Here is a 12,112-nt window from a genome sequence, read left to right on the forward strand (position 1 = left end):
CAGCTGAGGATAAAGGCTTAGGAGTTAAGATACACTATTTGCAGAGTGCAACAACAAAAGGTTAAGTATGTCTTTATAATCAGAAATGTGGCTTTAAAATTATCTTGATAATAGATTTACATTACCATGCAGGATGTGGTTTCTGACAATTTTTTTTATCTGTACCTGTCTTGCCCAGTTTTGCTCATAATTGAAAATAAGTGAAAAACAAATCACGTTGAAAGAGTAAGAAGAACGATAATGGTTATGTCTAACTATTTGTTGCACACAAGCCTCTATTATCCATGACAAAGCTTTAAAATAAGCAGCTCGTACTGTACTTTCTACTCTCTACATTTTTTGTTAGTTCAATAATGCAAAAATAATTTTGATCTAAGTACCACGCTTGCTCCAGACATCTGCTACTTTTCCATTGGAAATATATATATTCATAACAACAACAAATTTCTAGGTTTTTTTTCTGAATCTGACTTTAGCTGCCACATGTGGATGCTACCATCCCATTCTTGAGCATATGGAGAAAGCAAAGAAACAACACAGAAACCTTCAATTTAATCCCTCTGGGTCAGATTCTGCCACTCTTACTCACAATGAGCAGCCCCTTCTCCATGAGTAGCCCCTTTGAAATCAATGGGTATGTCTACATTTGGACCTGGGAATGTGATTACAACTTGATGAGACATATTCATGCTAGCTCTCATCGAGACAGTACACTAAAACAGTGCACAGCACGATGGGCTAGCTGCCCCAAGTATATGCCTGACAGACCTTGGGCACGTACTTGGAGAGGCTAGCTCATGCCACAATTCATGTGCCACAGCTACACTCTAGTTTAGGGCACTAGCTCGATGAGAGCTAGCACGAGTATGTCTCCTCAAGCTGGAAATCACACCTCTGCCTCCAAGCGTAGACATATCCTATATGATTATTCATGGAACAAAATACTACTCTGAAATAAGGCAGGCAGAATTTGTCATCCTACGATTTCATGAGCTCGATCTAATGGAATTATTTTTGCAGAATAGTTTTAACCTGTCCTGATAACTTCTCTCTTGCAGCTCATGGATTTCCCATTCCTTCTCTTCACCTTTCTGTTAACGTAGTGATGTGTTTTACATTATTAGAGCTTATTTATCAACCTCTTGCTCATGCAAATTCAATGGGATTATCATATGAATGTTTGCAGTATCTGGTGTTTCATGACACCCTAATCTAGAGATCTGGGATTTTTCAGTTTGATACTGAGTTCAGTTTCTCTCAGACTCCCTCATGCTTTCAAAGCAAGACTTCTCCAGCTTGGGAGAACCTGTGGGAGTGGAGCAATAAACCATTATTCCAATGTAAACTAAACACTTATTAACAACTACAGTGTTGAATTTCATAGTGTGATACTAGGTTGAGAGAAAGGCCTATAACCCAGGCTGAAGAGCCCTTACCTCCACCTCATTGCAGAGATGCTGATTAAATGTGCTCTTCTCCATTAGTGCAAGGATTAAAATAACTCAAAAATGCATTTCTTACACATCATACAAAACAAGCTATTGTGTTTTGGGAGAAATAAGACCTTGCCATAGGTTTAAAAATGCTTATCATAGAATCATAGAATATCTGGGTTGGAAGAGACCTCAGGAGGTCATCTAGTCCAACCCCCTGCTCAAAGCAGGACCAATCCCCAACTAAACCATCCGAGCCAGGGCTTTGTCAAGCTTGACCTTAAAAACTTCAAAGGAAGGAGATTCTACCACCTCCCTACTAACACATTCCAGTGCTTCACCACCCTCCTAGTTGAAAAGTTTTTCCTAATATCCAAACTAAACCTCTTCTACTGCAACTTGAGACCATTGCTCCTTGTTCTGTCATCTGCTACCACTGAGAACAGTCTAGATCCATCCTCTTTGGAACCCCCTTTCAGGAGTTGAAAGCAGTTATCAAATCCCCCCTTCATTCTTCTCTTCTGCAGACTAAACAATCCCAGTTCCCTTAGCCTCTCCTCATAAGTCATGTGTTCCAGTCCCCTAATAATTTTTGTTGCCCTCTGCTGGACGCTTTCCAATTTTTCCACATCCTGCTTGTAGTGTGGGACCCAAAACTGGACACAGTACTCCAGATGAGGCCTCACCAATGTCAAACAGAGGGGAACGATCATGTCCCTCGATCTGCTGGCAATGCTCCTACTTACACAGCCCAAAATGCCATTAGCCTTCTTGGCAACAAGGCACATTGTTTACTCATATCCAGCTTCTCATCTGCTGTAACCCCTAGGTCCTTTTCTGCAGAACTGCTGCCTAGTCATTCGGTCCCTAGTCTGTAGCGGTGCATGGGATTCTTCCGTCCTAAGTGCAGGACTCTGCACTTGTCCTTGTTGAACCTCATCAGATTGCTTTTGGCCCAATCCTCTAACTTGTCTAGGTCCCTCTGTATCCTATCCCTACCCTCCAGCGTATCTACCACTCCTCCCAGTTTAGTTGCTTTTACTTGCTGAGGGTGCAATCCACGCCATCCTCCAGATCATTAATGAAGATATTGAACAAAACCGGCCCCAGGACCAACCCTTAGGGCACTCCGCTTGATACCGGCTGTCAACTAGACATGGACCATTGATCACTACCCATTGAGCCCGATGGTCTAGCCAGCATTCTATCCACCTTATAGTCCATTCATCCAGCCCATACTTCTTTAATTTGCTGGCAAGAATTCTGTGGGAGACCGTATCAAAAGCTTTGCTAAAGTCAAGGAATAACACATCCACTGCTTTCCCCTCATCCACAGAGGGAGTTATCTTGTCATAGAAGGCAATTAGATTAGTCAGACATGACTTGCCCTTGGTGAATCCATGCTGACTCTTCCTGATCACTTTCCTCTCCTCTAAGTGCTTCAGAATTGATTCCTTGAGGACCTGATCCAAGATTTTTCCAGGGACTGAGGTGAGGCTGACTGGCCTGTAGTTCCCCGGATCCTCCATCTTCCCTTTTTTAAAGATGGGCACTACATTAGCCTTTTTCCAGTCGTCCGGGATCTCCCCCGATCGCCATGAGTTTTCAAAGATAATAGCCAATGGCTCTGCAATCACATCCAACAACTGCTTTAGCAGTCTCAGATGCAGCGCATCTGACCCCATGGACTTGTGCTCGTCTTGATTAATAACACTAGTTTTATAATATTCACAACTACACTAAAATATCTTTTTCAATAATAAGAATGGATTGCTAACATATATTGTTTTTTACATGTAGCACACAATACAACTCAGAAAAGGCACCCTTTCATCAATCTCAGGAATAAATGTAATTTTTCAGTAACAATCACCAATGATTTTTCAACTCCTGCTTCTTTATGAGGTCAATGCGAAATACAATAAAAATCATAGACACAACTGTGATGGTATTAATATAGGGAGAATATCCTTAATTGATCACTACTCTGAAAGATTTTAACAAGATACTGCATAAAAACAGTAACACAATAACTTCCTTATTCTGGTAGGAATTATTTCCTAAACAAAAAATAACTTGTAAGAAAAAAGATTCATGCCTCTTATTTATTTCCTTAAACAGACATGCATTAATCAAAGGACTATAGGCCCATAACAAAAAAATGAAATAAAATCACATAATTCCTATCAATCTATTTTCAGCTCTAGAATCTTGGCCTTCATCAGAAAGGCCTGGGTAAGCAGATAGGCTTTGCAATGCTTAGGTTACATAATATTGCCTAGAGAAAAGTAGTCACGTTTTATTATTTATTTCTATGATGGTAGAACCTGCAATGAGCAAGGCAGTCCCCAAACCAATAGGGAGAGACAGTTCCTACCAAAACTACATGAAAAGAATGTTGCCAAGTCAAGTACTCAAAAGTTAGAAATGCCAGAATTAGGGTTGCCTAGACAAGCTTAATTCACCCCCTCCCCCCCTTGTGTGTATGCATTAGGATACAGTCCTTAATTACAGGGTTATGTACTGTTTTCCTACAGGACACCTATCTCAGTCAGTGCAGGGTGGACTGTACTTAGAGAATGGCTTAGCTGTTCCATATTTATTTTTACCCTTCTCATCCAAAGGATGGTCCAATGTACTGATGCAGAACTGAGAAGCCCTCCCAAGTTACGGATGATCACACAGGCCGGTGCAGGAGGAACAGTGCCCTGCCACCACAGTTGAGTCACTAGCTTGCAACCTGACTGTGCCAAAGTCTTTGCATCTGGAGCTGCTAAGTAAGGAGGAGACAGCTGAAGGAGCATGGAAAGGAAGTAGTACCGCAGATTCCCAAAGATCTACAGCCTTTCCGATTAGCTCAGAGCAAAGGTAGTACAGCAAGCTGCTACTATGAGCACAGAGACAGGAGACTAGAGCTGTGACACAGCTACCAATCCTATGTATGGTAAGCTTGTCAGGTGTCAAGCATTTGGACAAATGAGCTCACTCTGCAGTTCTGTGTAAGTAGAGTCCACCCAAGAAGTCATATACCTCAGTTCATCTCTTCTATGTACGACTATTTTATATATGTATTAGAGATGGTGGAAACACTCTGAATTTCAAAGTTTCTCCGGGGGGGGAGGGGGAGTGATACAAATGGGCAATTTCTATGCAAAAAAATTTCTATATTTAAAATGGGGAGGTTTCTAGCTCTGATCCCCCTCCCACCTTCCAAACCACTCGGCCCCAGCCCGGAGCACCCTCCTACACCCCAAACCCTTCATCTGCAGCCCAACCCCAGAGCCCACAATTCCAGCCGTAGCCCTCACCCACAGCCAGAGCTCTCAACTCCCCACACACCCCAACCTCCTGCCCTGATCCCGAGCAGAGGGTGGGGCCTCAGAGAAGGGGTGGAGCAGGGGTGGGGCCTCAGAGGAGGGGCGGGGCAGGGCAGGGCAGGGGGTGGGGCAAGGGTGTTCGGTTTGTGCATATAGAAAGTTGGCAACCCTAGAAAGAACCCAAATTCTTTTTTTTTTAAATCACGATTTTTAAGATAATCTCATATTTTTGGGGGAGAGGGAGGGCTGACTCATAATTATTGAATACTTGGCAATACTGTTGATGGAAGTACTAGTTGCAGTGACTGCAATTGATTATGGGCCTTAAAACTACCATGCCAACAACAAAACTTAAACTATGTATCCATAAACTTAACAAATCTTCTGATTTTAACAAAACTGCCATCTCTGCTAGGCTGGAAGGCCATTTGGAGCTGCTCTCCCTCTTTCAACTCCTCCCTCTCTGCCCCAGGAAGGAGGGAGGCCCAATATGCAAAGTCCCCAGGCCCTTATCCTTCCTGGGTCACGGCAACTGTGACTAAAACTTGTCAATCTCCCTTTCCCTCTTGTTTTAAAAAAAAGAACATGGAAGCAGTGGGTACTGTTGGGAACAAGGATAAGTGGGCAAAGCATATCATAGTGTCATGTGAGTGTCTGGAAGTAGAGCTGTGCTTCCTACTGCACAGTAGGGCTGTGCGGAAATGTTGACTCCCATCTCTGGCTGGCCAGTGATGCCAGCCACCATCATTCACCTATTAAATTTTCAAACAAGCACCTTCATACTATCACTTGTGCTGCCCCACATGATTGGGAGGAGCTCCCCATTAACACTGAACAGCCATTTCATTATCTGCCTTCAAAACTTTCCTTGAAACTCTCCTTTGACATGATGCCTACAAAAAAAATCAAGAACTGTTATGCTGAGACCACTGCCTCTTATACCGACCAGTATTGTCTCTTTGTTTCCCTGTACTCCTTTATCTGCCTGTTTCCATCAATTGTCTCTTTTCTTATAAGATTATAAACTCTTTGGGGCAGGAGCTCATCATTTTCTTCTGTGTTTTTACAGCACCTAGCACAATAGTGTCCTGGGTCATGCCCAGGGATCCTAGGTGCTTGGGAATGCCACTACTCTCTATTAAATAATAGTCCAGACGTGTGGGTAGAGAACTGGGGACTTGAGGAAGAGTGTATTTCTGCAGGGCCCAGAAGAGGGGCTGTAGGGGACATTGGAATGGGAGTTTGCTGGGCCTCTGCAAGAAAGCAATCAGAGATAATCCATATCAACCTTAACAGTTATCCATGTAAGTAAATATTGGCACTGGTACATACATTGGGAAATCCCCAAACAAAATAAAATGAATTTTGGTTTCAGGTTGCTAGACTGCATATTCCTCCAACGGTCCAGCACAAACTGGAAAAAGGACAAAATAAACATTTAAGTCATTCAACTGCCTGTCTATACTACACTAACCGGTTCCCCCTTTTTACCTCAACTACCTCTCTTTTACCACCCACAGCCAACATATCTCTGGTCTCATCCTAAAGAAACAATAGGCAGCCTTAACTCTGACCAAAAATATAATACAAAACACAGATATGCAGACATAAACTCTGTAATTTCTATATTCTATTACTACCAATCCTTACAACACAGTTCACTCATTCATATAACTTTTCCTAAACATTATAGGATCTCAAAGCAGTCTTTGCAGACTGCAGACTTACACCCAAGCTAATTTACAGTGTTTTGTACTGGTATATAGTTCACTACTTGTGCATACAATGTAAATTAGAAAAACCACACCAACCATTATTATCAAAACACGGGAACATATAACCAATAAACATGGCCACAGTTCAAGGGTGTGTGTATATGTATATATTTTTAACTCTCTAAATGTATATTTGTTCACTATCGAAATACACACCTCTCTCTGTACATATATTAAATATATGCTTTTGTGTCTGTGCAAACAGATGTTTCTCTAGATACATGTAAATTATCTGTATATATTCAAACACCTCTTTGGGTACATGTATTGAATCTGTATTGCCTGGGTAGATATTTACATTGCTAAATATGGATGTATTAATAGACATGTAGATAGATAGATAATAGATAATGTAGAGTCCACATGTGTTAGCAAATATAGCTTTGTGCATATCTGTATACAGAGATTGTATCTATCTCTGTACATATTCTCTATACGTACAGATTTATTTTTGCATACAGGTAGTGAATCTATACTGTTATGTGTGTAGAAAGATATTTCTCTTACTAGTTTCAGAGTAGCAGCCGTGTTAGTCTGTATTCGCAAAAAGAAAAGGAGTACTTGTGGCACCTTAGAGACTAACAAATTTATTAGAGCATAAGCTTTCGTGGGCTACAGCTCACTTCATCGGATGCATCGAACGGAACTAGATACAGCAGAGCTATAGGCTGATATCGAGCTCTCTGTCTATGTATGAATTCTTTATTGTCTGTGGACAGAGGATTTTCCTTGTAGGCATACTTATACTCGATTGGTATAAACCTGCCTGTAGAAGTAGTAGTGGGTGTGTGGATAGTTCTCACTTTGTATACAGCATTCATTATTTATACACGCATGGACACTAACGTGCATGCTCAGATACATTTTGTCTCTCTTCATAACCCCTTCTCTCGAAGTACAAGTCCTGACATGTCTATGCCTCTCCTGTATTTCACTGAGCTATAGCTTATATGTATGTATGTATGTATGTATGTATGTATGTATGTATGTATTGCACAGGCCCTTCCCCCAGGCGCCGCTCTCAACCCCAGACGTTCTGTCCCAGCAGCTGCCGCCTCCCAGCGCCTCTCGCCTCCCCGCTCTATTTGTTTACAATCAGATTACGTCACCCCTCCCCGGACCCCGCCCTCCCGAACTCACGTCACAATGGTGCGATCGCGGGATTGGTGGCTGAGGGTTCCCGGCCCCGCCCATCCCCGACGCCATTTCCGTCCTGCGGCGGCTATAAGAGGCGAGGCGCGGAGGCGGCTCTCCTTGTCGCTCGCAGCAGGAGATGCTCGCTGTTTCGCTGGTGTCGCCGCCGCCGCTGTTGCCGCCGCCCCCCTGTCTGAGGAGGCCCCCGCCCCCCCGGGATGTGAGCAGGGGGTGCGCTGCTCTCTTGACCCCGCGTTAGAGCCGCGCCCGCCGCCCCCATGCATCCCGCCCTGTACACCCGGGCCAGCATGATACGCGAGATCGCCGCGGCCGTGGGCTTCATCGCCAAGTTCCTGCGCACCAAGGGGCTGATGAACGAGCGGCAGCTGCAGACTTTCAGCCAGAGCCTGCAGGAGCTGCTGGCAGGTGAGGGGCGGCCCGGGGCTGCTCTGGCGAGCGGGGCGCCGCGACCGCCGGGCCTGGGCGCTGCGGGGGAGTCACCCTGCCTCCCCCTCGGAGGTGGTAGCTGGACACTGGGCCCCATGGGAGCCGCCCCCGTCGCTGCTGGTTCCTCCCACACGGGCTCCCTTCCCCCCCCTCAGCTGCTGGGGCGCAGTGGCTCCCCCCGGGCTGGCTCCCCACACGGGCTCCCTTCCCCCCCTCAGCTGCTGGCCCACCTTGGATCCCTTTATTCCCCCATCCCCGAAGCTCCGTTTGCCCCAAGCGTTTTTACAAGCCCTAGTTATTCCGCGTGCCTCTTTCCCAGTACCCAGCACAACCGCCCGTGCCCTCTTGTCACTTTCCAGTTCCTAAACCAGGCCTCTAATCTGTATCTTCTGTCTGAGACAAAGACGCCCGACTGGCTTCTGGGAAGAAACCTCTCTAGCGTTTTTAAAACTCTGCAGTTTTATACAGTGCCTGAGTTTGACCGAGACAGGAATGCTTTTTACAAAGCTACGATATCTGATCGTGTGGTCAACCAACATCATGTAGCTTGTTTTGGTCTCTAGTATTATAATACAGTAAGATAGTTTTTACATAGGGAAAATCGGGGACCTTTCCTGGTTGCTTACAAAGGTCGCGGAGAAGGGGGCGGGATTTAAAGGGAAGCATCTTAAGTTTTACACAAGTGTTTGGACACAGACAGATAACAAAAAGAAAAGGAGGACTTCTGGCACCTCAGAGACTAACAAATTTATTAGAGCATACGCTTTCGTGAGCGTCGAAAGCGTATGCTCTAATAAATTTTAGTCTCTAAGGTGCCAGAAGTCCTCCTTTTCTTTTTGCGAATACAGACTAACACGGCTGCTACTCTGAAAGCAGACCGATAACAGAATCTCTGAAAGCAATCTGCACTTTGTGAGGTGCTGAAAACCCCATTCAGTTTCAAGTGTAAAATGTATTTAAATTGTTTTTATATCTGAAAATATATTACAGAAATGGGAATCTGGTTTCTTCGGGACCTATTTTACAGAATATGCACTATAGAAATCTTTCTGTTGTGGTACCCTTCAAAGGCACCAGTCAGGGTCCTTTGTCCTAGGTGCTATACAACTCCATAGGAAAATGATTCCTTCCCTATACATAAAAAGAAAAGGAGTACTTGCGGCATCTTAGAGACTAACATATTTATTTGAGTATAAGCTTTCGTGAGCTACAGCTCGCTTCATCAGATGCATTTTTTTTCCACTGAATGCCTCTGATGAAGTGAGCTGTAGCTCATGAAAGCTTATGCTCAAATAAATGTTAGTCTCTAAGGTGCTGCAAGTACTCCTTTTCTTTTTGTGAATACAGACTAACATGGCTGCTACTCTGAAATCTTCCCTATATAGTTTCTGATCCAAGGGCCAGGTTCTGATATTCTTGTTGGTTATATTTTGGTGGCCTTACCCTGCTACTTGGGTAACTATGGTGAGTAGAGGTATCAGAATTTAGACCTAGGACAACAAGCCATCTTCCTGCATATCTCTCTAGTACCTTTCTATATGAACATTCAAAATACATAAGGTCTTTATTTTAAATTGCCAGTCTGTTTTCCCTATTAGTTTTCATTAGCAGTACTCGCAATGGGAAAATAATGCTGAAATGTATCAAGATGCTATTTATCTGTATTTTGCCTCTAAAAGTTGAGAATATTAGTAAATTTGGGATAACTGAAGCCCATAAACTCCTTACTGCTTCACACACAACCAGCTTGATACTATGGTTTTGTAATGTCATGCTTAGGTGCATGTTACACGGAGTATTTGAATCATTTTTTAAAATGTGTTGAGTCAAAGTAATGACTCAGTAGCAGTTAACTCTTGAAAAATACTTGCCACATGAGATCACAGTAGGTAGTGTAAATTACCTCCAAAATATTTAAGAGCTCATCTTGAGTTTTTCCACTGTCTTCCAGGTTTACAGTTTATAATAATGTTAGATGTTCTGACAATGTTAGTCGCTTACTGAGCTGGAAAAATCAAATTTCCTGACACTGTCAAGTGTGAAATGGGTTAAAAAAAATTAGTGACCTTGACAATCATAATACGTCTTTCTGACTCTGTTAGCTAGAGCTAAGTAGTACAATCTTTTTTTTTCCTTATTCTGTAGAACATTATAAACATCACTGGTTCCCAGAAAAGCCATGCAAGGGGTCAGGTTACCGTTGTATCCGGATCAACCATAAAATGGATCCTCTGATTGGACAAGCAGCACAACGGATTGGACTGAGCGGTCAGGAACTGTTTCGGCTTCTTCCAAGTGAACTCACTCTATGGGTTGACCCATATGAAGTCTCCTATCGTATTGGAGAGGATGGCTCAATCTGTGTGCTGTATGAAGCTGCACCAGCAGGAGGTAGCCAAAATAACACCAACATGCAAATGGTAGACAGCAGAATAAGCTGTAAGGAGGAACTTCTCTTGGGCAGAACAAGCCCTTCCAAAAACTACAATATGATGACTGTATCAGGTTAAGATATAGTCTATGGATGGATCACCTTAAAATGGATGGATAAAATTGGTTTTTACTTTGGGTGGGCTCCTCTGGGGATGGATTATGGAATTTAAACCATGTCACAGCTGTGAAGATCTGGCACACAATAGAGTGGTAAACTTTCAAGTGACAGTGCCGTAGTTTGGACAGTACCTTTTCAGTGATTTAATAGCCTGTGAGTCAGAATGATCACTTTATTTGCTAGGGAGTGAAGAAGTCCAAGGAAGGTTTCAGTTTCTCCCAGACATCTTACTTTTTACACAAATTATTTCAATCCAAATCTGTATTTATAAAGTTACTCTCTGCTGGTAGTCTTGCAGAGGAAATTTGCACTATTACATTTACAAATTGTTACATTTTTGGCAGCTCAGTAACAAGACTTGTTATATAATGATAGTACTGGAAATTTTCTGACTTTTACCTAGCACTTACAATATGTATAAATGTACATAAAACAAACTGGTAAACATGACCTGGGGAAATGGTCAGATCTTCATATTGTGTATTGGCCTTGAAAGTAACAAGTGACCAGAATCTGCCATGGCAACAGGCTTTAAAAAAGACCATATAAAGACACTGTCTGAACTGTGGTGTTAGCACCAGCCAGCTATCTGTACATTTGCTAGCTTGTAGTTTTCTAAGACTGAGTAAACTTCTTATTTTTAGAAAGTGGAGGTCTGGTTTGTAATTTCCTTGTATGTAATTGGGTAAAAGTTTTTTCCACAAACCACCATCTATTTTGTGAACTTTGTTAGTCATCTTTTATTTGGTAAATTATGAACTGGTGTAAATTTGTACAGTTCATGTATATTGATTGTGGCAAAGTTGTACAGATTTCTATATTTTGGATGAGAAATTTTTCTTCTCTCTATAATAAATTGTTTCCTATCTTGGCATTTTAATTAATCTCTTGTCGTGATTATATAGGATCAGGCAAACTATTTATTTATCCTCCCAGTAGATGTAAAATAGGTACTGTACTCTAAAGGATAAGACCATCAATGGCACACTGTTGGGAAACACTTGATACAGCCATGGATTAATGAAGATCGCTTGTATACAAACATTTGGGAAGTCTAGGCAAACACAGTATTTTAACATTTCACTTTCATAACTTTTTAAAATCAGTCATAATATGGAAATAACTTCAGGGCCAATAATTCCAGGATATGAGGAAAAGGGACAAATAACATCCACCAAAGATGACTTGAATAAATCCAGAGGATTAAAGTTTACATGGCTTCCTGATGAAGTGAGGATATAGCAAACTTAAGTGTCCATTTTCATCCACCTTTGGGGGAAAAAAGTTCTCAATTCTTTCCTGATGGATTCCTTGCTCTATTAGCTGTTCCTGGGACAAATGTCCCGTAGCCTTAAGAGCAGGTTAACCACTTGGCAAAAGGTTGGTTGCCTTTTACTTTTCTTCAGATGCAAGCAAGACTTTCACTTATAAGTCCGTATGATGAGATTCAGCAAA

General features: G+C 42.5%; 1 protein-coding gene across 1 annotated transcript; it reads left to right on the forward strand.

Annotated features, from left to right (window-relative positions):
• The first annotated feature begins 7,694 nt into the window (after window positions 1-7,694).
• On the forward strand, window positions 7,695-11,537 carry BTG1 (BTG anti-proliferation factor 1). Its single transcript, XM_038387346.2, has 2 exons — window positions 7,695-8,085; window positions 10,252-11,537. The coding sequence occupies exons 1-2, from the start codon at window positions 7,938-7,940 to the stop codon at window positions 10,614-10,616; spliced, it is 513 nt and encodes a 170-aa protein (XP_038243274.1). The 5' UTR covers window positions 7,695-7,937; the 3' UTR covers window positions 10,617-11,537.
• The last annotated feature ends 575 nt before the right edge of the window (window positions 11,538-12,112 follow it).

This window comes from Dermochelys coriacea, chromosome 1, assembly GCF_009764565.3.
Source record: "Dermochelys coriacea isolate rDerCor1 chromosome 1, rDerCor1.pri.v4, whole genome shotgun sequence".
Taxonomy (NCBI): domain Eukaryota; kingdom Metazoa; phylum Chordata; order Testudines; family Dermochelyidae; genus Dermochelys; species Dermochelys coriacea.

Excerpts from the sequence above, each read along its gene's own strand:
- BTG1 (XM_038387346.2), top strand. The coding sequence starts at position 7,938 with ATGCATCCCGCCCTGTACACCCGGGCCAGCATGATACGCGAGATCGCC. Across the intron at positions 8,086-10,251 it reads CCTGCAGGAGCTGCTGGCAG|AACATTATAAACATCACTGG; the intron begins GTGAGGGGCGGC and ends CTTATTCTGTAG.